Genomic DNA, 26,093 nt, shown 5'->3' on the forward strand with positions numbered 1-26,093 from the left:
CAACAGCCTGCTATACGCCCTGTCCTTTCTGTTCTTCAGTATCAATCAAGGCAACTTAACTTAATGATTCCTCCACTACTCCTCTATTTCCTGTTCCACCTCTAAGACAAACTGTCGGGGTTGCTGGCCAACAGGATCTTGCCTGGCCAGAAAATTCTGCTCTTTCCAGTGGCTACCAGAACCCCCTCCCTTCTGTACCTAAAATTAACGGTTACTGCCGCAGCGGCTGCAACCCATTTTCCCCTGTAGTAGGAAGGAAAGTGGGTGGGTATAGATTAGGAACAACGCCAGCAATCTAGACACAAGCTGGATATACACGTCCCAAAACTAACGAGGGACTTAAATACACCATCCATTTAGGTCCCACGGGTAGGCAGATCACTACTCTGGGCCCCCAGAAATCTTTTTCGTCCTTGCTATGGTCAATTCACTTTCCAGATGAAAGCTCCAAAACGCCACAACCCGAGTTTCACCTGGTATCTACACAGCGCTCCGACGTGGGGCTGGCGCAAGCGCACACCGAAGGCCTCCCCCTGCTTTTCCCACCCCAACCGGGGGTGGGGCCTCGGAGCTCTCTCGGCCCCTGAACGGACGCTAGAGTCGTGAGTTCGGCGCGCAAGAGCGGATGAAGCCGGCCGGTGCCCCGGAAGCAGTCGTTGCAACTTCCGGGGGGATTGGTACGCCTGGTGCGGGAGCTACGAGGATCAGAGACAGTGCTTGAAGTAGTGGGGGCGCCAACATGTCCCGTGGTTCCAGCGCTGGTTTTGACCGCCACATTACCATTTTTTCACCCGAGGGCCGGCTCTACCAAGTAGGTGAGTGAATCGAGTCTGCCTTTGGTCCACTCGAATTGCTCTGTCATGGTATGGCCTGGAGCAGCCAGACGCGGCCGGAGTGTAGTCCGCGGCTGAGGCATGGCCGGAGCTGGGACGGGAGAAAGGCCGAGGCAGGGTCCAATCCCATGGTGTTCGCACTCCTGCGTGGAGGCAGGGATCGGGAGCCCTATGGCTGAAGGCCTCGGGCTCTTCGGGGTGAGCGGCCGCACCGCCTGGACACAATAAAGAGTTAAGGAAGGTAGCCTGACTCTCGCTTCCTGACGCCTCTTCACGTGTTATATTTTGGCCTGGGTGGGCCCAGCGTCTGTACTTTTCTAAAGGATAATTGGCTCCTTAACCTTGCCATTGAAACGCTCCTCTCCGTTTTCCTTTGTTTGCAACATGCACTTATCGTAGTTAATTCCACACGGGCATTTAGAACCTTTTATGTGCCGGACGCTGTGCTGCTCCTAGGGGATGCAAAGATGTCAGACACTCTCCTGTACTGACGCTCACAGCTGAAAGGGAGTGACAGATACGTAAACAAACGAAAAAAAGAAAAATAAAAAGAGCCAAATTAAAAGTATCTACAGGGTTCAGGACATCTTTGGAAAACTGCAGATTGAGTGAGTGGTTGTCAATTCTAGAGAAACTAGCATCCCCTTTTCCCACATCTGAATGTTTCTAAATAGTTTAAAAGCTGGTTCTGAATTGTAGGTGAGGTACTGTGAACTAGCTGTTTCCTGAAGAACAGCTTTAGTGGAAATAAACCCTAAACTAGTTATCATTCATTCAATATAACAATTTTGTTGGATTGAAGCGCTGTCAGCGTTTAGATTATAATTATAACCCGGATCCTTAACCTCTTGCCGTAGAGAATTTAGCATCTGGAGAATCTGATTTATATCTGGCCCCGTGATCCTTTGATTTTTGAGTGAGTTTAGCACCTCAGTGCTTTGGGGAGGACAGTAATATCATCTGTGCTTGGAAATCATAAGGAGAGAGTTGGCATATAAATGAGGTTCTCTTCATCTGTAAACTTTAGAATTAGATTTAAAGATAACTTGGAATGAAACTTATCCTGTATATGGCTACATACTGTGTATAATGTAGCAAGAAACAAGGGTAATTCGGTAACCCTTTTAACTCATCCCCAGTTGAAAAATAGGATCAAACAAGAGAGATGATAACTGTATCCTCAAGAAAGTTTCATGTTTAGTTTCTTTCCCGAGTTTTAAAGAATTTTTCTATGTTGGGTCACTGCTTTGAATGTTCTATTTTGTGGTTTTTTAATATGTGAAACAGGAAAAGTCAGATCTACACTTTGCTTTTCTATACCATATTGTGAAATCCAGCCATAAAGCATAGTTTTTAATGCTTCCCAGATTTGGTGAGTAGAAAGGCTGGATAGAGTGTCAGTTAAATAATTTTTTAAAATTTGGAATAAAACATGTGGTCCAAAACAAGCTTAATATATAGAGAGGATGACTTTTCAGGTCTGCCTTGTTGAATAACACATTGTCTCTGCTATCAGGGCACTAATTAGACATTGCTAGGAAAAGGAAAGTGAAAGAATAGTTAGTATGAGCAAGCAGTATAGTGGTGAAGCGTTGAGGCCCTTGGAGCCATACCTGGATTAAGATCCCTGCGTGCTCCATACTAGCCAATTTGGGCAAGTGATATATGACGTTAGCCTTAGTTTCTGTTTGCAAAGTTGGGTTAATAATTCCTTCTTGTGTGGTTGTTTTGAGGACTAAATAAGATATATGTAGAGTACTTAGCACAGTATTAAGTGATCAGTAAATGTTATTAGATGCCTTTTTGATTATTTGGCTCTTGTTTTGGTGTATTAGATTAGTAGCTTTGTAGACATGGAGTATTTCCTTTTTTATGGTCCATCCATGCTTGGTTCTCTAGTGAAATAATTGTACATTATGATAATACTGTAAATGCTGTTTGAGTTTATAAACTTTAGAATCCACCAAAGACAAAGCATATAAGAATTACAAGTGCAAATTGTTAACCTTGATAATGGGAAAATAATATAGCAAAAATGGGGAAATAAAAGGGAAGGAAAGATTAATGGAAAGGTGAGTGTATGCTCCTCATCTTCCATAGTTGGTACTCAAAAGATAAATGTAATCTAAAATTGATAAATCAAAAAATAAAGATATAAATTTAAAGTTACAATGCTAACCATAATTATAAACAAACTGTTGACAGTGTTTGCTCCCAGGGAGTAAGAGAAAGATTTTTTATTGTCATTTGTGCATTTGTACTCTTTAGTAACTATGGAAAAATTTCTTTTAATGAATGTATTCGGGTGTGTGTGTGTATGTGTGTGTAAACTGTAGAGCTATATACAGAGCCCCTAGCTTTAATGAATGTATTCGGGGGTGGGTGGGTGTGTGTGTGTGTGTGGGGTGTGTGTGTGTGTGTGTGTGTGTGTGTGTGTGTGTGTACACACACTGTAGAGCTATACACAGAGCCCCTAGCTTTGAAATCTAACTAAGGCCCAGGTGGGACAAAGTAAACCTGATTACTTTCAGGCTTTTCTCTTCTGCTTGCTGATCCTTTGCTGGATAGATCTGGGAGGGGAGGGGAGTGGCACTTGAATTTGCCTGCCAGGTGGATATGAGCATTGCCTCGTTGCATCTAAGGGAGCATATTGATAAGGAACAGGAAAGAAATGGACTAGTAGAAATAGACTGGAGAGGACAGTTTTCTAATCTAGAAATACCAATCTGGCATTGGTATTGAAGCCAGGATTCCTGGGTTCAAGTCCTGCTCCATACCAACTATGAGAACTTTTCTTCATGAAAATAATAGGGCTTACAGGGCTCTAAGGATTTCATGACTTAATGGATGCAATGTACATAGAACAGTATCTGTCACATAGTAAGTGCTCAGTGGCTGATAATGGACTGAGAAGTACTTACTGTTTGCATCTTTTGCTATAAAAAAAAATACTCGTTTTAAAGTAGTATTTCTGAACCCAGACTTGTCATGCCCTCTTTGAGTTAGATTTGAAATGAAATATGTGTCTGTACATAAATACATATGTATTATAACTACACAAAAAAGTAATGAGATCAAGCACTGCTATGTTTTCAAACCTCATATTCTTCCCCCCATCCCCATGCCAGTGCCAAAATTTCTAATGACCCCACCTGCTTAAAGATCAGGGTGTTTTTGTTATGTTTTTTAAGATTTTATTTATTTGAGAGAGAGAGAGCACACGAGCAGGGGGCAGGGCAGAGACGGAGAATCTCAAGCAGACTCTGCGCTGAGCACAGGGCCTGTTGTGGGGCTCGATCTCACAACCCTGAGATCATGACCTGAGCCAAAACCCAGAGTCGGACACTTAACCAACTGAGCCACCCAGGCGCCCCAAGATCATGGTATTAAAGAGGGTAATATTAGGTGGCACTATGAAATGAGATGCAGTTTCCATTTAGGTTACAAGGTTAGGGGAAGACCAAAGAATGAACAGCTTCCAAAAATCTTAATAACAAAAAGTTTCTAGCACGCAGCTTTGAAATTAAATAGAGACATATTCTGTAGAATACCTGCCTTGCCCCAGTAGAACAACCGGTTCTTTTTAATAACTAAACTTCATAGAATGTATAGATCTCTCAATTCATTTTTATTTTTCCAGCCTAAGTTTATGTGGGGGAAAAAAACATTATCTTAAAACTTAGTACAGCATTTCAAACAAAATTATGGGCGGGAAAAATCTTGAGTTACAGTCTTGTAATTGGCAGAACCTCAGAATCACCTATAGAGGCCTTGCAAAGCCAGTGTCCGTAAGGGGATGTGCATCTCTGTTGTTGCTAACATCACACTGAGGAGGTCATACTATGAGCCATTGTCTGGCATTGTGCTTGTCCTCAACACTTTTGTCTCAGTATCTTTTATATTGAGCCCCCATTTTTTCCTAGTATTATACAAATGACTCCCAGAAAAGTTGGGAAAGTGTTGGGGAAAAGTATAAGGAAAGAAACAAAGTGAATAAGAGATTACTGGGAAAGAGAAGTCTCTATACAAAACAGTGATTTATTTACCATTTTGTTTGTGGTCATGGAGGCAATGTACATTCAAACCTAATGACTTATTGTTAGGTTGAACCATATGAAACTGCTGATGTTTGACTTTTTTTTTTAACCTATAAAAGGGGCTGTCTCATGGTTCAACCTAATACTTACAAATAGGTATTTTACTATGTATTTAAGTTACAATTTAAGAAATTGGAGGCTTGGGATTGAGTGTAATTCATTATAACTTACTCCATTTAAAATGGGAAATGGGCTATCAGTTATCATTGTCTTGCATAATTTTGGACATTCAAGAACAGATTATGGAGATTAACGTAATAGTGTTTGTTAGTTTGTAAGTTTCTGAAATTTTATCCAAAAACCCCAAAACCCCAGTCTTTAGTGATGGAAGTAGTGTTTAATTAATATTTCCGACATTTTAATTCTGGCTTTAAAAAACAAATACACCTTTTAAATGCTCCCCTTATGCTGTTCTGTTTTTTTCTTAATTGGCCTTCATCCTCACTTATGCTGTAAACTATCATATTTTTACCCTACCAGTGTTTCTTTAGAGGATACTCTCGTTATTATGTTATCTCGAGATTCTTTATTCCAGCAGCTTCCATTTTTCTGGAAATTATTACAAAATATTTTATGGTAGTAATGTTACAGGGATTTATTTATACAAAATTTTATTGAAAAATACAGTGCAGCATGGTGAATACTAAAATAACAGTACAAGAAGGTTACTATGGAAAGTGACACCTGGGGCACCTGGCTGGCTCAGTCAGGGGAGCGTGTGGCTCTTGATCTTGGGGATATGGGTTTGAGCCCCATGTTGGGTATAGAGATTACTCAAAAAAAAAAAAAAAAAGGAAGAAGGAAAGAAAGAAAAAAAAAAAGTGACACAGCCAAGAAAGATTCGACAGAGAAGGTGAATTGATTAGATAAAGAAATTTGGGGGGAACCAGTGCATAGGTCAGTCAGGATAGCCAGAGCATAAAGAGTGACAACTGGAAGAGCAGATTATAGCAAGTTTTGAAGAGATCTGGGTGCCATGGTAGGGTTTGGACTTTGCTACTTGAGTTTTGGACATAGCTGGAAGAAAAATGACAAGATTATTAAGTAAGGTAGCAGGAGAGTTGAGTAGAATTAGAGCAGAAAGGGACTGATGACAGGAAGACCAATTAGGAGAGACTTGTTCCATAATCCATGTAAGCCCTAATGAGTGAACTAAGGTACTGAGAAAGGGTGGAGAAGAGGAGACTCTTGAGTTTTATTTTTAAAATTTTGATTATGGAAAATTCCAAACAAAAGTACATAGAATAGTATGGTGACCCTTATATACCCATCACCCAGCTTCATCAGTTGTGAACATTTTGTCAGTCTTGTTTCCTCTTTATTCCCTTTCACTTGTCCCCTCTCTGTTAGAGTATTTTAAAGCAAATCCTAGATACGAATGAACATTTCTCTGTTGAGAGAGAAGAGGAAGTCAAGGATGGTACGCAGGTTTGTAGCTCGAGTGGTTAGTAAAACTGTTGAGATAAAGACTGTAAAGAAGCAGGTATACAGAGAAGAATAATTTTCAGAAATGCCTGTCGGAGAAATAGTCATTTGCAAGTGTGGGTTCAGAGCTAAAGATGACACAGTTAGTAGTGATTATATAGGATAAAATCATCCCGGGATAGGGAGAAATGATAGAATCCCGGGGAATACCAGTATTTAAGGACCTGGCTGAGGAGGTAAAAGCAATGAAGGAGACTGAGAAGGGAAGTTAAGAGAAGTAGGAGATGAAAAGGTATTCTTAACTAAGAACTTTAAATTAAAAATCAGTTCCTCAGTTGCATTAGCCACATTTCATGTGCTCGTTAGCTACATGTGGTTGATGACTATTTTATTTGACAACACTAATCTATATAGAGAGGGAGGTAGAGGACTTCTTTAATGAATCCTGGCAAATTCACAGTTGTATTCTCTAGTGAGAAGCATTTTTTATATGTAAAATATTTTTTATTTTGTGGGACAAAATTTTATTTATGTGGTGATGGGAGTAGCTCTATCTTTTATGACTTTTATCTAATGCATTATTTTTTTTAATCTTTTTGCATTATTTAAGCAGATCAGATAAGTAGTGTAAGTGAATGAAAGAGGCTGGGTGAGATATGACAAGGAGTGGTGGAAACTGTGAAAAACTGCAAAACGTGTCAGCCCTAGGTTGATGTTCACTATGTAAGGATGAGGGTTGGGGCGCCTGGGTGGAACAGTAGGTTGAGTGTCTGACTTGGTTTTGGCGCAGGTCTTCATGATCTCAGGGTCATGAGATGAGCACTAATCAGGGAGTCTGCTTCTCTCCCCCCTCTCTCTCCCTCTGCCCCTTCCTCCCAGCTTGTGCATACTTGCACGCATGTGCACTTTCTCTCTCTCAAATAAATAAATCTTAAAAAAAAAAATGAGGGTCAAGTGTTACCCCAGTTTTTTTTCCTGAGAAAAACTAAGTTCTGATTTTATTTTCTCTGACTTTTAAAACCTTCCTAGAAAACCCTGCATTTTAAACCAACTTGAGTAAGCTGGATTGGGCCCATGGCCAACCTTCGATTTAGTATATATTGGTTGCAAATGTAATTTTAAATTTCCTTGGTTCCTACTTTATTTCACTGTCCAGTCTGGATGTGGAGGGGCAAAATACACACTTCTAAATGCTAAAACTAGCGGTGAAATAAATGCTATAGAAATTCAGAGAAGGGGTTGAAGGATCCCATCTGGGATAATCAGAAAGTATCCGTGGGAGCTGGAAGAGGCTTGGGGAGGAAGGGCAAGCGCTGGCTAAGCGGAGATAAGAGTGAAAGGGCACTTGAGGCAGGGCATGAAGAAGCAAAGATATGGGAAAGATCGGGTTTGTAAACGAAAAATATAACGTAAGAGGAGAGTTGGTAAATGTTGCAAACTAATCTCCCTCTACAGCCATAGATGGATTATTTCTTAGGCCAAAATCATGTTCTGAGCAATTGGGTAATAACAGACAACAGGCATTTGGAAATGTAGTGCTGAAATTAGGCAAGGTCAAGGATAGTGACCCAGATAAAAGAATCATCTGTATATAAATGACTATTCTTAATATTGCCTTATTTCTGTAATGTCTATAATGATAGCCCCTTTCTTATTCCCGGTACAAGCAATTTGTATTCTCTTATTTATTTATTTTTTGTATTCTCTTATTTTCTTGATTAGTCTGGCTGGGGGGTTTATTAGTTTCCTGTGGCTGTCGTAACAAATTACCAGATTTGGTGGCTTAAAAAAGAAATTTATTTTCTCACAGTTCTGGGGACCAGGAGTCTAAAATCAGTTTCCCTGGACCAAAATCAAGATGTTAGGACCTTAGGAGAATACATTCCTTGCCTCTTCCACTTCTGGAGGCTACCAGCATTCCTTGGGTTGGGACTGCATCGCTCTACTCATCAAGACCAGCATCTTCAAATCCCTGCTCCCTCTTCACAGCACCTTCTCTGTGTAAAATCTCCCTCTCCATCTCTTGTATAAGGATACATATGATTGCACTTGGGGCCCACTGGGATAATCTCCCCATTTCAAGTTTGTTGTTTTTGTTCAAAGAATCAATTTTTTACTTTCCTGACTTCCTTTTTTTGTTTATTTTACTGATTTCTGATCTTTGTTGTTGCCTTTTTTCAAATCTGGGTTTATTTTGCCTTTCACTAAACTTCTTAAAGTAGAAACTTCGATCCTTGATTTTATACCTTTTCTAATATAAACAAGGCTAGCATATTAGTTTTCTATGATGCATAAAAATTACTACGAACAGCAGCTAAAAATAACACACACTTATTAACTCCAACAATTTCTGTGGGTCAGGAGTAGTCTGCGTAGAACATCACAAGTCTGTAATCATAGTGTTGTCCAGGTTGTGTTCCTATGTGGAGGCTCAACTGGAGAAGACTCTGCTTTCAAGCTCACTGAGGATTTTGGCAGAATTCATTTCCTTTCAGTATAGAACTGAGGACCCCAGCTGCTTGCTGGCTGTTCACTGGAAGATACCCGTGGTTCCTTGCCATACAGCCACTTAGCAAGCCAGTAAGAGGAATCTCTAGAGTTAGTCTGCTAGCAAGACAGAGTCTTTTTAATATATATGTAGTTTTATTGATAAATGAGGCACATACAGGTACAGTTAAGGACTGAAATTAGACTCATTTCACAGGTAAATCAATTTGTAAGTTCACTTAATATCTATAAATGCCATAATTGTTACCTCTGATAATATTTTATTTTTATTTTTTTTTAAGATTATTTATTTATTTATTTGACAGAGAGAGACACAGCGAGAGAGGGAACACAAGCAGGGGGAATGGGAGAGGGAGAAGCAGGCTTCCCGCTGAGCAGGGAGCCCGATGCGGGGCTCGATCCCAGGACCCTGGGATCATGACCTGAGCTGAAGGCAGACGCTTAACGACTGAGCCACCCAGGCGCCCCTACCTCTGATAATATTTTAGATCCAATGCTATCTGCCTACATTTCACTTATATTTATGAAGGAATTGGAATTAGTTTGGGTTTGCTCAAAAGCATTAAACTGTATTAGCTAAACATTTTTATTTTTAAATTTTTGCATATTTCTCATATTTGGGGCAGACATTTACCTTTGTAAGACAAAACAATGTGTTAGAAAAAGATGATGGTAGGAGAAATTTTATCATGCTATGGAAGATAACCTACTGCTTTTATTTTTAAAGCAGTCTTCTGTAATGTAATCAGGATAATGACATCCCATCACCTTTGCCATATTCACTTTGTCAGAAGCGAGTTACAGGTTCTGTCCACACTCAAGATGAGGGGATTACACAAAGGTGTGAACACCAGGAGGCAGGGATTGTAGAGAGTAGGCCACTTTAGGGTCTGTCCACCATAGCCATAAAATTCCTTCTTTCAGCTGCATCCTACAAATTTTGATATATTATTACCAGTCAGTTCAAAATACTTCTAAATTTCTGTTACGATTATTTCTTTGATTCATGGATTACTTAGAAAGGTGTTTTAAAATTTTCAAATATTTAGGGATTTCAGTACTTTAAAATTCATTGAGACTTGTTTTATGGCCTCTAATATACGCTCTGTCTTAGTAAAGGTACCATGTGCATTTGTATTATACCATGTGCATGTATATTCTTCAGTTGTCATCAGTAGTAGTCTACAGATAGCAGTGAGGTCGAGGCGCTTGATTGTGTGGTCCATATAGTGTTTGTCTATTTTGTGTGTGTCTCTCTATGTCTATTTCACTTGTGTGGTGGTGGTGTTAAAATGTTTAACTGGATGGGTTTGGCCATTTCTCTTTTTAATTTTGTCCATTTTCCTTTTATGTATTTTGAAGTACTCTTACAAGGTGCATATACATTTGTGATTGTTATATCTTCCTTATGAATTGATTTTTCTACTTTTGAAATGTACTTGTTTATCTCTGATATATTGCCTTGAAGTCTCTACTTTGTCTGATGTTAATATAGTCCCTTCAACTTCCTGATGCTTACTGTTTATATGGTACTCTTTTTTCCATCCATTTATTAAACTGTGTCTGTGATAGATACCATGTTTGAGTCTTGCCTTTTTATCCATTCTGACAGTTTCTGCTTTTATTTATTTATTTATTTTTAAGATTTTATTTATTTATTTGACAGAGAGAGAGCGACAGCAGGAACACAAGCAGAGGGAGTGGGAGAGGGAGAAACAGGCTTCCCGCTGAGCAGGGAGCCCGATGTGGGGCTTGATCCCAGGACCCTGGGATCACGACCCAAGCCGAAGGCAGGTGCTTAACGACTGAGCCACCCAGGCGCCCCCAGTTTCTGCTTTTAATTGGAGTCTTTTGTCCATTAATATTTAATGAAGTTGTTGACTTGGATTCTGCTCTATTCCTCCAAAGAATGTTGATTTGTTCTAGCAGGCAGTTAATTTGGATGGCAACTCAAATCTCATTTTCTTTTATCCTTAGCTAAGCTGCCTGGAGTCTGTCTTGTGCATGTGTGGTTATGGAATCACCCAGAGATTTGGATAACATATATAGGTTGGGACTCTCCCTCTCTGGCTCTCTCCTTTCTTTCCCTTATTTTCCTGCAGCTGTAGTTACCCCCAAACTGTTCTCTAGTTCTTCATGCCAAAGAGACTGAATTTTCTATGGGTGTTTAGCCCTGACCAGGGCCTGCACTCGGTCTGTAAGCCATGAAGACGGGAAACTCACTTCATGCCATTTCCTTGTTCCAAGCATTGTCTCCCCCTCCAGAATCTGCCCACCTTTGGCCACTTTCTGGTGCCTTCAGGTAGTTGTTTTGTTTAGAGTTTACAGTTTTTAGCTGTGGAGTTTTGATCTAGTAGAAGCTTTTTGGCCATATGAGAAACAGAACTGAGAAGCATTTTGAAACATTGTATTTTAGAAGTTATTTGTGGTGTAATGGGGTGGTAAAAATAAGCAATTGTAATCTAATTAAATCTAAGCTGAATTTGAGGATTTCCCTTATGGTAGAGTCGTTTTACTCTACTTTTCTGTCTTCAAAATATAGCCATTTCGAAATATTTGATAAGGGGTTTTTATTATAGCTCCTATTAAAGGAAATTCTTTGGCATAGATAGTATCTTTTTTCAGCTGGTCCTCATTACCAGTTGGCTTTTGAAGAGATGATGAGGCCAGGCTTCAGACCCAATGCCCACAGTAATACTTGACAGAATTTTTAAAACATCTATTATGTCAAAATATAGATAGTGATTGGAGTTACGAGTAATTTTTTTTTTACATTATCTTCTATATTCCCCATATTTTCTACAGTGAGCATGTATTTCTGCTGCTGTTTTTATAATTACAAAATATATGTTTAAATTAGATTTAAATATTATAGAAATACATAGCATAGAAAGGAGTAGTCTCATCTGTAATTCTGCCTTCCAGAGGCAGTCACTATCAGCTATACTGCATGATGCCAAAGTAGTTTGTTTGCATTCTACCACTTTGATTCATCTGTTTTAACCTAGGGAATGGTCTGACAGCAGCTGGAAGTGCACAAGCTGAAGTTTGTCATAGACAAACTCAAGGATCCTTGTTTTAGGTATCATGAAGATTGGAAAAACCATGATCCAGAAAATTTCAACTTGGTAGGGAGAAAAAAAACAATGCAGAATAATCTAACAGCAATTAAAATTGCATAGAATCAAACTAGTTACTGGCCAAAATTAACAGAACTAGTAAATCTGGAGAAAATATAGAGCAACTGGAATTTGACCCAGGAAAACCAGATTTGGTAGAAATAATGGCCACAAAACAGACTTTTAAAATGATAAGATGTAATTGATAAAGATTTGATATGATAAATTAATTCTTTATTGGAAATTTGGTACTTGATCCTGATGAAAATGATTACAGTAAACTAAAATGGAAAGAAATGGAGTTGGTTTAACTATGATTTATTATTATCATTATTATTATTATTTTGACTTTGCATGTCTTGGACAACATTCCATGTTAGTTCATATAGCTCTAGCTCATTCTTTTTAATGACTGCTTTTATGCCATTGCATGAATCTAATAATTTATTCCACTTTCTCAAAACACTATTTTCCAGAATATGCTTTTAAGGCTATTAACCAGGGTGGCCTTACATCAGTAGCTGTCAGAGGGAAAGACTGTGCAGTAATTGTCACACAGAAGAAAGTACCTGTAAGTAATACTGCCCAGATAGCCAATTGTTACAGAATATAATGCAAGGATTTTTTATGAGTTTGTGCAAAGGTATATGACTACCTCTATACATTCACATTATTCTTGCTTTGCCTCTATTTTCCTGTTTCATTCAACAAGTATTTACTGAGTAGCTATGGACGGTTTAGCTGAGTAGACAGAGTTAATATATTGAGCTTTGTGGTATGATTATAAGCACAGTGGGAATTCTAGGTCTTTTGTCTTCGGGGACCTTCAAACAGGCTTTGGTGAGCTATAGTTCTTGCCCACAGGAAACCTGTCATCTAAAAAAGGAAGACAGAGTCTCCTCCCTGCCTTTTTTAAAAACTGGTTTTATCTATAAAATGAACAGAAAACATATATTACATAGTTTATCGCTATAATTTTATAGTATTTTTTATCCCTGCACAGAGACCTCTGGTTTTTAAAAAGTTATCTTGATTTATTTTGTTCATTAGGACAAATTATTGGATTCCAGCACAGTGACTCACTTATTCAAGATAACTGAAAACATTGGCTGTGTGATGACAGGAATGACAGGTAATTGGCTCGATGTCTACTTAGATTTGTTATTTTCTTCAAATTATTTTTGAGTTTTGTATTAATTTTTAAAAGGCTCCATTTAGTGCCTCATTGGCAAATAATAGGAGTAAATTTGCAGTCTTCCAAGGCTAATACCAGTATATTCAGAGTACTACGAGGTTTTTGAAATTATAAGTATAATAGAATTAGATCTCTGTTGCTACTGCTTTCAGGGAGACTGGGCTGAAGCCCCTCTCATGGACATTGATTTCATATATAGTTAATAGTTAAAGGAGATGCAAGTATATTTCAAACCTGGTAATAATGACACTGTTAGAAGTAAATGAGAATTATAAAAATTACTTTGGGTTTCTATTTTCTAAAATCAAGGGAAAATTCAAGCCTACAGAAAAGATCAAGAGAAACATTATTCTCTCTCCTTAAAACTTGTTCTTTTGGGAATTATTAGCTACCTGCAGGAACTATTTTGACAGCTGATGAAGGGCTCAGCATGAAAGTCCAGTGCTGTGTGTGGAACTCCATCTTTTAAAAATGTTTTCCTTTTTTGTCATGTACTTGTTGCTGAGTCATTGACTATTCATTAGTGATAGAAAAAGCCATAGTGGACCACTTCTGCTTTTGTTAAGTCATAGTGGAGATTTTATATATGTGTGTGTGTGTGTGTGTGTGTGTATTTCTATATTTCTATATATGGAAAATTGAAAATTGTCTGATTTTGAGGTTCACTCTTTCCTCTAAAGTAATAAACTTGGGTTTTTTATGCTCTAAGCTGACAGCAGATCCCAGGTACAGAGGGCACGCTATGAGGCAGCTAATTGGAAATACAAGTATGGCTATGAGATTCCTGTGGACATGCTGTGCAAAAGAATTGCTGATATTTCTCAGGTCTACACACAGAATGCTGAAATGAGGCCTCTTGGTTGTTGTAAGTATGCTAAGAAGACTTCCAAAGAATTGATGAATTACATGGTTTTTTTTAGAGAATATGAATAAAGTTATTGCAATAACACTTGGGTTCTGAACATGTGGTTTTTGGAAATTATATAAGATGAGGAACTCTTTATAATAAATCAGCAATGAAGAGTAGGTTTCACAGTAGTATTTTAGGCATTATCTTTTAAGCTTTAGATGCTATTAGACTTTCTACCAAAATATTTCTTTTAAGGGTGTCTGATTTGAAAGATCTGAGTCACTGTCATATTGGGCTGTTGTTCTGGGGGTTTTACTGCAATTCCAGATTACGCTTTCAATGGAAATGCCTATATTAGGCATCTTAACGGTGTAGATCTTTTTTTTTTTTTTTTTGACCACCCTAAAGAATCAGGCTCACACACACATTCCTGTGATTCATATTTTTAGAATACATTACCTTTAAAAAAAATAAGTAAAATTCTCTTGGGAGAGAGATGAGATTTACTGATTTTAGATTTAATGTAGTACAGTAGCCTAAAAAAATCAGCACATTTGTTTCTGTGTTGTGTCATTTATGAGAATTATCAATGTAATGATTTTTCTTCAATATCTGACCCTATTTTTGAACTCTGATAGAATGCTCCCTCAGTTTCTTCAGTGATACTCTTCCTCACTCTCATCCTCTTCTGCTTTTCCTTTAAATGTTTTTGCTCACCAGGTTTTCTCTGTGGTCATTCTCTCCCTCTTGGTTCTGTCTGGGTGAGATCACCCAGAGATCACCCTTGAGTTCATGCTTTCATTTACTACCTGTATACAGCCAATGTCCCGCAGATACTTCAGCCTTGAAATCATTGCTGTTTTCCTACTTTCATCCTCAATTTCTCTTTGCTATGCTCACTCCACCTTCCCTGGTCATCTGGTTAGTCATTGAGCCTTACCAGAATATCTCTTCCTTCTTCATCATCTCTTACGTTTGCTGCCTAATTTATTTGTCTCTTCTCTCCCTTCTCACTCTTTCCTCATCTCTCTTCCATGTTGCTACGTAATTATCATTTTTAAATCAAATTTTGGTTGTTGCTCCCTAGAAAAACTGATTCCTCGTTGGATATAGTGTAAATTCGAAACTCCTTAATATGATGTGCAAGACCCCTGATAGTTTATTCCCAGGCAGCCTCTTGCACGTCCTGCTTTCCTTTCTCACCTGACGTGCCAGTAGTATATGGGTCTTTTGTCATGGCCTGGGTGTGCTGTTACCTTACATGTCATGATGCCTTTGTACGTGTTGTTCCTTGTGCCTTGATTGCCTTTCATGTCCTTATCACCTATGAAACCCTGTTCATCTTGCAAGACCCAAAGTAGAGAAGTGTTTGTTCCCCCAGAGCAGTAAGTGGGTACCTCTTTTGTGTTGCCATGTACTTTGTGTATATCAAGTATAACATGTAAAGAAAATTACAGGGTGACATAACCTTTGAATAAAACACAGTTACTTGATCACTGTCATAGTGTTTATCAATTAAATAAGGTTGAAAATTCCTCATTAGTAGACTCTATAAGACATCTATAAAAGTGAATAAAGTAATTGGTTAATACTGAATCTTAAAAGAGAGGACACTCCAAGCATAGCTTGGAGATATTGCAGGTTCAGTACAGACCCCTGCGATAAAGCTAATATCACGATATAGTGAGTCAGATGAATTTTTTGGTTTCCCAGTGCATATAAAAATTATGTTTACAGTATAATCTATTAAGTACACAATAGCATTATATCTAAAAAGATAATGTACCATACCTTAATTTTAAAATACTTTATTGCTAAAGATGCTAATATCTAAGCTTTCAGCAAGTCATAATCACTGATCATAGATCACCATAACACGTATAATAATAATGAAAAAGTTTGAAATATTCCAGGAATTACCAAAATGTGACACAGACACAAAGTGAGCAAATCCTATTGAAAAAATAGACTTGCTCAACACAGGGTGGTTACAAACCTTTGTTAAAAAAAAAAAAAAAGGTATCCGGGGCGCCTGGGTGGCTCAGTCGTTAAGCGTCTGCCTTCGGCTCAGGTCATGATCCCAGCGTCCTGGGATCGAGCCCCACATCGGGCTCTCTGCTCCGCGGGAAGCCTGCTTCTCCCTCTCCCACTCCCCCTGCTTGTGTTCCCTCTCTCGCTGTGTCTCTCTCTGTCAAATAAATAAATAAATTCTTTAAAAAAAAAAAAAAAAAGGTATCCGCAAAGCGCAACACACTATAAAACGAGGCATGCCTTTATATAAAAGAGGTTCAGATCTAGAAATAGAAGAAAGCAGGAGTTAAGCCATTCCTTAAATACTTTATTACCTGCTTTGCTGAGTAGAAAGAAGTTTGGGGGCGGTATTTATTTTAATTATATGTCATTATAACAATATGATTAGATTTTTAATAACAAAGTTGTATGTACAGAATTCAGAATTTGGTTTCTCTTGACTACTGGGGAGTGTATACCAGCAGTATCAGAGTTGGGCAGTGTGAAGAGAAGGAAGTAGCCTCTGTGTTTCACTTGGTGCCAGCATTCCCAAGGTGTATTCCATACACTTTTAGTTCCCTGGAACCCAAAATCCTTAAGAACCTTAAGCTCTTAAATTAAAAAAAAAAAAAGAAAAAGTCTTCCATGGTCAAATAAATTAAAGAACTACTGAAGTTCTAAGTAAGTCAGCCTACGTAGAATATCTAACATACTATTATATATTATTTTCTCTAAAAGAAAGTATATGAAAAATATGCTTCCCAAATTTTTTTGGTAATATTTCAAGGGATCAAAGAAACATGTTTTGGGTAGTAGCAAGGATTAGAAAATTGTAAATTACACTTGTGATAGTTCAAATTTTAAAAACATCTGTGATAGGGGCACCTGGGTGGCTCAGTTGGTTAAGCAACTGCCTTCGGCTCAGGTCATGATTCTGGAGTCCCTGGATCGAGTCCCACATCAGGCTCCCTGCTCAGCGGGGAGTCTGCTTCTCCCTCTGACCCTCCCCCTCTCATGCTCTCTGTCTCCCATTCTCTCTCTCAGATAAATAAATAAAATCTTTAAAAAAAAAAAAAAACATCTGTGATAAACCTTTGGTGAAATGGGAGTTTCTTGGTTACCTAATTTATCTATAGTAATAACCTGTATTTCATCAGTTTTTTAAAGCAAAATACCTATCCTAAAATAGCTGGCCAGAATAATGATCAACAACAGCTTTATGACAATACTAAGAGAGAAGAAATTGTGTTGTACAAAAGTATAAGCTATTTAATGAGGGTCTTTCTTTTTAGGTATGATTTTAATTGGTATAGATGAAGAACAAGGCCCTCAGGTGTACAAGTGTGATCCTGCAGGTTACTACTGTGGGTTTAAAGCCACTGCAGCAGGAGTTAAACAAACGGAGTCAACCAGCTTCCTTGAAAAAAAAGTGAAGAAGAAATTTGATTGGACATTTGAACAGACAGTGGAAGTAAGTTAGCCAAAAGGAGCTGACTTTTTTTTTTAATGCTATATAGAATAGTGAAAATCATTGTATAATTGACAATTTATAAAGGCTATTCCTGGGTTTATCACATGACCCAGGTTTGTCAGCTTCATAGAATTGGTGTCATTCAGCCGACATGGGAACAATGAGGACTGCTTTTATTGACTTAATTCCCTATCTCATTTCATAATGTATTTGAGACTGCTTTCAACAAAACACGTATAAAATGGGAAGATGTAACTAAAAATAAGAATCAAAACTAGGGCGTAAGACCTGCATGGTTGTGAGTCAAATTAGGCTTAACCTTCCTAGTAGCAAAAGTGAAAAAATTTAGGGATGTTACTCTTATGGCCCTAAAGGAAAAACAGCCACATACCAAATTCTCAGGGAGACAAACATCTGGGTAAAAGAATATATGCTCATAGGATAACTTGGCAGAGAAAATCTATCTGGGATGCAAAAGTAGAGCTCACTTAATGCAGGGATCTTAAGGGGATTATTCATTACGATTGGGACATTTTAAATAGATACAACAAGCTAAAATTCTTATACAAATATTTAGTAACCTTAGACTAAGGAAGCCTCTTATTTACTGCCAAGAGGTTAAAAACAAAAATTTTAGTGGATTTTGGAAAGGAGGAGCTGAGATGCAGCCATTCTAAAGACGCATGATTCTGATAAATGACAAAAGAAAAATGCTATCTGATACTTCTATGTTTGGTTGGCAGTATTATCTCATTTATACTAACAGGAGATATAAAGCTAGTTCTCATCGGGGAGGTACTGTGCCCTGTGTAAATGTTTCTAAAAGGTCTTTTTTACTTGCAGTTCATAATTACGTAAGTAATTAATCACATCAGATACAAAGCCACTTAAATACATTCTTAAATTTTTTACTGTAAATTTTCCGTGAAGGAAGACTGTATCGTTCATGTTTATCCTCTCCCCCTTCTCACCCCAAGTGCTTAGCATAGTCCCCAGCATGTAGTCATCATCAAGCAAAGAGACTATTGTGTGTAAATCATCCTGTTTTGTTTGATGGACCCCTTTCATTTATCTTGAATTCATATAAGTAAGTTCTTCTCATTGGCAGGCAACATATTAGAATTAAGCAATATGCCAGTAACATGTGGCTATAGAAATGTATCACTGAAACATGAAGCAAAAATGAATAGCTTGTGGTTAACTCATGTTTTGAATAAGCTTGGAATGAGAAAATCTTGGAATCTCTGAAAAATACAATTTTAATCTTGGTACTTTTTTCAGACTGCAATTACATGCCTATCTACTGTTCTATCAATTGATTTCAAACCTTCAGAAATAGAAGTTGGAGTAGTTACAGTTGAAAATCCTAAATTCAGGTGAGTTATATTTTCGGCCAAGTGCTTAGAGAAGTTTGCCAAGAGGTAAATTACAGCCTAGAAAGGTAGAGGTGTATGGGTCCGTTTATCCTACAACTTGGGGGGAAAGCATTTTTTTTACCTAGATTTACAGTTTTTTCCTTCAATATTTGAGAGATCTGTTTTAAAATTTATTGGAAGTCCCTTTAAGACAGACATAACTGCTTTTCTCATTTCAGAGTGGTTTTATATCTGTATCAGAGGCAACATAAAATAACCTTCTCTATGTTAGGACTAAAGTAAGCATAAGTGTTTTCCTTTTTTTAGCCTAAGGCCAATAGAAATTCATCTCCCAGAGTAGTAGTAGTACTTAGTTTTTTGAGGTGGAGCTTTGATTATTTAGTGGTTAAGTGGAGCTTTGAAGAGCAGTATGAAATACTGATCTGCGTTAGACCCTGTCTGGAGATCTTGGGAAACCCCAAATTTTGAATACAGCTAATTGAATTACAGATGCTGGATGCTTGTCTGTTCTTACTAAGTGACTAACTCCCAAAAATCAACCTTATAGCTTCCATGAGTCAAATCTGTACTGGGTGCTTAACATATACCATCTCACTTAATTCTCCCAGAACCCTGCAAGGTGGTTTACTTACCAGGAACCTGGATGTGCTTATGAAAAATATTTCAGTTAAATCCATAGATGCAAGGAAGTGCTGGAAGGCATGTTAGCTATTATTTGTATCTACTCTTAGGTCACAGTTACACGGACACTTGGTCATGGTTAGGGGTGGGGAAAAAGGTGGTAAACTAAGCTTAACTGGCTTGAAGAGTTTTTTGTTACTATGCTTCCCCCCCCCCCCAATTTACTCTTTTTGTTGCCTGCAGGTAAGTGATTTAAACATGAACGATGTAAGAAAAATTCATAGAATTAACAAAATTGTGAATCCTCTTTTTTTTTTTTCCTGTAGAAAATAGTTGTATGTTTTGTTTTGTTTTAGCAGTACTGTTCTAGCAGGAGCAATTCATGAATCTGCTTAAAGGACCTGCAGGTTCTTTTTTCTTTTCTATTCTGAGACCGTCTGATAGCTTTTAACATTTTTATTTCCATCTATTAGTTAAATAGGTAAGAAACCAAAGAACCTGTATCTTCAGAAAGTTCTGAAGAACTTTATAAATTTGATGGTAGGAAGTATGCTTAAATAATAACTACAATATATAACATAAGCATCAACAACTACAATATAAATTACTTATATTGCCCCAGTCTGCACTAAAAAATGTCACTTTGATGAATTTCACTGTTTAGAAGTCGAGCAGTAATAGGTCACATTAAAGGTTGCCGAGCATTTGATTTCTTTGGAGGAAATATGTGTTCATCATGAAGTGCCTTCTTGTCTCTCAGCTGACAGAAACTTGAGTTACACAAAGTGTAAAGGCATTTTGACATAGGAGCTAAAATAGAATACATGAATACATTATGTATAGTTAGCTTTATATTTAGTTTAATTATTTTCTATCATAGCTGCAACTAAAAGGTCTTATTTTCAGAAGACCTAATTTTTGATCTGATGTCAAAGAAGTAAATGTTTTTGTATATTGATGAAGTTGATAAAATATTTGGGAATTCTTTCAAAATAATCTGAACGGATGAGTGGTGGGTATACAGATTTTTAAGATAGTAGCTATAAATTATTGATAATTGTTGAAGTTGGGTGTTAGGTACACAGGAATTCATTACTATCTATTCTTCCATGTGTGTTTGCAATTTTACATAATAAAAAGTTTTCAAAAAGTAAAATGGTTGTGGATTTTTCCCCCTTGCCTTCTAGGATTCTTTCAGAAGCAGAGATTGATGCTCACCTTGTTGCTCTAGCAGAGAGAGACTAAACATTGTAGTTAGTTTACCAAATCCATGACGCCACTTGCCTGTGTGTTTGGTAGCAACAGACCAACATTATGGAGGCCCCTGGATTGAAAAAGGAACCTCTCCCACTCCTGCCCTGCCGCTGAAGTGGTCAGGACTCTGTATAAATAAAAACAGTGCTTTTGGAAAATAATCGCATCTTGTCTTAATTTCACCTCTAGTTTTAAGTAGTAAGCCTCTTGGTGCATGCAGACTGTTAAATGTTCACCATCCCCACATTGTAGCTTTACTCATTTTGTTGACGGAGATCCAAGTTTCTTTGGCTTCAGGAACTTAACGGGCAGAAGTTTAAACTATAGTTATACGGCCTACCTCATAAATGGCAAACTAAAAACTCTGGTTTCAAAACTTGCTCTGACTGTAAGCTGGCATGTAAGGCAAGGCCTTTATTTTCAATACTTCATTCATTCGAATGGGATATTTCTGAACCTAGACTCCAAGTGCTCTTGGAGGTTTTAACTATAGTGAAAAGATTGGCATTATTATTATTCAGAGGTTTTGAGATACACATTTAACCTGTACTCCATAAGATCCAGTATTTTTAAGAGCAAAATTGCAGTTACCTTTGAGAAACAATAGGGCTTGAAAAGTAGAATATGTGTATTTTCTATGCTGCCTTAAAATTATTTAAAGCAGACTTTAAGGAATTGGTCTATAGTAGAGATGCCACTATAAACAACATTAAGGGGAAAAGTATATTCAGAATAATTATTAATGAATAGAATTAGGTTTTTAAAGATTTAGTTATTTTAGAGAGTGTGTGGGGGGGAGGTGCAGAGGGACAGAATGTTAAAGCAGAGCACCTCTGAGCAGAGTCTGATGTGGGCTTGATCTCAAGACCCATGAGATCATGACCTGAGCCAAAACCAAGAGTTAGATGCTTAACTGACTGAGCCACCCAGGCACCCCCTGAATTAAGGCTTTTTTAAATCCCCATAGTGATTCCCTGGTGACCTGAACCACTAATTGTTATAGATGATCCAAAAATCTTGGAATTTCTAAGGTTGATATATTCCATGTCCTCATCTGTCCTGGGTGAGACCCAGGACACCTCACACAGGTGAATATGGCTGCTGGTCTAATACAAATCCCTGGAGTCCATTGCTCCTGTTTCTATAGCCACCAGACCAACAAAAGGGAAGGCCATGTGAACTTGTGACCACTAAAAGCAGGAAACTTCAACCACATCCTCTTCAGAGCTGAGTCATTAGTTGTAAAGTGTCCTAAAGGGGAAGCAAGGTTCTTCCAGTTCAGGGGCTGCTGGTCGGATTACCCATCCATACCCACTAGGCTCTGTAAAGGTACTGCCATTTTGAAAGTGGGGTCTGTATAGACTCCAGGCCTACTCCCCTGAATAGACAACTGTACCCTTGGAGCCTTGACCGACTTCACCATTCTGGAGTCATGGATGAGAGATTAGCAAATAACTTGGTTTTTCTGTAAGAAAATACCTTCTAGTGATAGAAAATGAAAATTACCTCATTTGTTAGAAAAGTAAGTTTCTACATTATGCAAGATCTAGATGAATTAATAGGGTTTTGTTTTTTATTTTATTTTATTTATTTATTTGAGACAGAATGAGAGAGAGAGCACATGAGAGGGGGGAGGGTCAGAGGGAGAAGCAGGCTCCCCGCCGAGCAGGGAGCCCGATGCGGGACTCGATCCAGGGACTCCAGGATCATGACCTGAGCCGAAGGCAGTCGCTTAACCAACTGAGCCACCCAGGCGCCCGAATTAATAGGGTTTTTTAAAAAAAGATTTTATTTTTAAGTAATCTCTACACCCAACACGGGGCTCGAACTCACAACCCCAAAATCAAGAGTCACATGATGTTACTGAGCCAGCCAGGCACTCGAATACAAATATTTGACATTTAAAGGGATATGTTGAGACACTCATGAATGTGAAGCTATTTGGATAGACATCAGCTTCTCTTGGTACCCATCTTCAATGAAGAAACAGCTCTGAACCATTTAGGCTATAAGGGAACAAACCAGGTACTTGTCTCCTTCCTTAGATCCCAAATCTAAGATTCAGATTTATGCCACAACCAAATTATCACATTAAGAATATTCAGTATCTCCCTTAAAAAATGCTAGAGTTAAATGTGTTCTGACCCTCTACTGCATTTCCAAAATAGAAGAAGAAAATCTTAACAGCTAATATCATGGTGAATTCATGTTAGGCACTTCCACTGAAATCAAATGGGATCCCAGAATGACTGTTTTTTTCCATTTATTTTACTTACATTTCAGAAAATCCAGCTAAAAAAATAAATGATTTATCAGAAAGGAGAATTATAATTTGCTGTTTAGACTGTTCACCTAAAAAGAAGGCAAGAGAATGGCCTAATGAAGTATTAGCCTGTATTGAGGCAGGCCCTATCTTCCATACAATATCCTTTAAACTGTTCTAAGTTTAAAGTTAAAGTGAGTTCAGGCCCCTAATCATGTGCCCACAAATTTAGGAAGCTGTTAAAACTCATTTAGCCTGACCATGACCCTGCCTGGCACCCTTGAATCCTTTCATATTCTAATTCAGAATTAATATCCAGTAAAAGTTGACTGGTACTTGGGAAAAAAAAAAAACTCATTTAGCCTCAAAATGTGTCCTGAACTATTGTAAGGCCATTTACACTCTTTGTTTATATTACTTTATCTCTGCAGAAATGTTAATATGTTTAATTATAGGGTGCTACTAGACTCCAGTGGAAGAGTTATGTAATATATTACCATATTACCTTCCTAAAATCCAAAACAGCAAATCCCAAATTGAATGCACTAAGGCTTCTTGATAAAGGATCATAGACCTATACTATCAATAGTCCCCTACTACAAGTGAAAAAACTGAGCTCAATAAATTAATTTGTCCAGGATCGCACAAGCAGTGATGACAGACCCACAACTCTGACCCCAAGACATCTTTTGTCCAGGCATTAGATGAAACCTACAATCATTTTTGTCAAGTTCTCCCCTCCCCACCATCAGGAAAGTAGCTAGATTCAAAATTCTAAAAAATACTACTACTGTATACCAAGAATAACTGCTTCAAAAATAGAATATATCCTCTCTATAAAGTAATTATATGATACATATAATAGAATATATTCAGGTCAACAGAGGGAGTATTCTCTCTCAATATATTTTGTTGTCGCTGCTGCTGGTGTGACTGTAACTTTCTCAGAGATAGTTGTAGTCACATCAGCAACAAAAAAATTAAAGTCCCTAGGAATAATTCTAACTGGAAATACTGAACCTATATGATGGAACTAAAAAACTTGGCTGAGAGACATCCTGCTCCTGAATGGGAGTACTGAGTATTGTAAAGTCAATTCTTTTTCCAAAGTAATGTATAGGTTTTAAGTAATTTGAGTCAAAATGCTAGAGGAAAGTTTTTTGAAACTTGCCCAGAAACAGACTTTGGCATATATGAAAATTTAATATATGATAAAATTAGCACCACACGTTGATGAGAAAACTGGGGGTGTGAGGATGAGGAATGACTGTATTGGAAAAAAATGTTCCTCATCTTACATCAGAATAAAATCCAGGTGGCTTAGAGAGATAAATCACACACACACACACATACATACACACACACACACACACACACACACACACACAATTTTTAAAGCAAACTACACCCAACATGGAGCATGAACTCATGACCCAAAGATCAAGAGTCACATACTCTATGACTGAACCAGCCAGGTGCCTAGAGATCATTTTAAAAAATCTTTTAAAGAGAGAAAAAAAAAGGAAAAAGGGGGGCAAAGTTTCGGTTAAAAAGGATCTCCAGATGGTGAAGTACTTTCTAAGCAGAAATAATAGATAAAATCATGAAGGAAAAAAAATCTATATATTTTGCTACATACAAATTTAAAGTTTACTAACAACAAAACATCCACCATAAACAAAGTTCAAATAGTAAGAAAATATCAACAAGATATAAAAGTGTAGTAACAACACAGGTCATGAAACTGTTCTAGTCAATAGACTTGAAAAAACAGTAAATCTCAATTTTAAAATGCAAATTACAAGATACCGTATTTTCTATCAAATTAGTAAAATGTTTACATTAAAACTATAATACATAATATACTTGGTACATTTCAAGTATACAAACATTTTTTGTTGCATGAAGGAATGATGATAGTATATTAAAAGTTGGTTACTCATTCTGCTGATGGAAGCATAAACATTCAGTCTTTCTGGAGAGCAACTTGGGAATATGCATCAAGAACAACAACAAAAATATTCTATTTGTAAGAACTTATCCGGGGGCGTTTTTTAGAGATGCAGAATTATGTTACAGTTATTTTTATGTACAACAATAAATGACATTGCATCCAATATTGTAGAATATTGTGCAGCCATTAAAATCCCTGTTTTGACGAATGTTTAATGATATGGAAAACATTTACAATGAAATATTATGTAAGAAATAGGACACAAAATATCCAGTGTGATCCCTACAGCAGACACTTCTTGTACCCAAAAAGTGTTATGGCTCCTGCCAACAATATCCCCCCTTGTTGCTTCTCTCTCTGTCTCAGGGGCTTCTCTGAAGCCTCAGGCCTTCTGCAAAGTCAGGGAAGCCTGCTCAGTCTATGCAGGCCTAACACAGCCTGGAAGTGTGGTGTAAACAATGCCAGCTAACGCAGGTTGATAAACGCCCCAGCTTTTTTGTTGTTGTTGTTAATTGCAGGGCCGGAGGGGAGGGACGAGGCCCAGCTCACCTGCAACAGGAGAGCCATGAGCTGCATCTGTTGGTAGCTGTCAAAATGCCTGTAGCCCAGGAGAGATGAGGAGGCCACCCCAGCAGAGAAGAATGAGTAGGAGGAAGAGGAGGATAGCCCTCACGCTGGTGCCACTGGGAGGCAGGCAAGCAGGTAGGGGCAGGGTACCAGAAGGGGATGGGCACTTGGTACAGGTAACCATCCAACACCTCATCCCCTAGGGTAGCCATAAGCGTAGCCCTGTCCCAGCCTCCTGTGGGGCATTTCTGGGATGGGCCATAGAGGCCTCTAGAGTTCTGGAACTATGCAAAATTTAGTACATGTCTTAATTTCCTGGGAGAGACCCATAGCTTTCATCAGATATTCAAAGAAGGCTATTTCCCAAGAAAGGAGAACCACTGGCAGAAAAAAACAGTAGAAGGAAAACAATAGAATATGAACTGTGGTTATTTCTGGTGGAAATTAATTTGGTTATTTATGGTAGAATTATGAGCACATTTCATTTTTTTCTTTATACTCTTCTGTATTTTTAATAAGGTATATACATGAAGAAGTTAAAGATGGATCT

General features: G+C 37.9%; 1 protein-coding gene across 3 annotated transcripts; it reads left to right on the forward strand.

The window, feature by feature from the left end:
• The first annotated feature begins 600 nt into the window (after positions 1–600).
• PSMA6 (proteasome 20S subunit alpha 6) lies at positions 601–20,920 on the forward strand. 3 transcript variants are annotated; one of them, XM_036101970.2, is made up of 7 exons: positions 606–815; positions 12,459–12,553; positions 13,033–13,114; positions 13,887–14,042; positions 17,330–17,508; positions 18,790–18,884; positions 20,693–20,920. In XM_036101970.2, the coding sequence occupies exons 1-7, from the start codon at positions 740–742 to the stop codon at positions 20,748–20,750; spliced, it is 741 nt and encodes a 246-aa protein (XP_035957863.1). In that variant the 5' UTR covers positions 606–739; the 3' UTR covers positions 20,751–20,920. The 3 variants fall into 3 exon arrangements, with proteins under 3 accessions (XP_035957864.1, XP_035957863.1, XP_077909697.1); XM_078053571.1 differs by lacking the exon at positions 606–815 and adding an exon at positions 11,972–11,991; XM_036101971.2 differs by lacking the exon at positions 18,790–18,884 and having other exon boundaries at positions 601–815.
• The last annotated feature ends 5,173 nt before the right edge of the window (positions 20,921–26,093 follow it).

This window comes from Halichoerus grypus, chromosome 8 (genome assembly GCF_964656455.1).
Source record: "Halichoerus grypus chromosome 8, mHalGry1.hap1.1, whole genome shotgun sequence".
Taxonomy (NCBI): Eukaryota; Metazoa; Chordata; class Mammalia; order Carnivora; family Phocidae; genus Halichoerus; species Halichoerus grypus.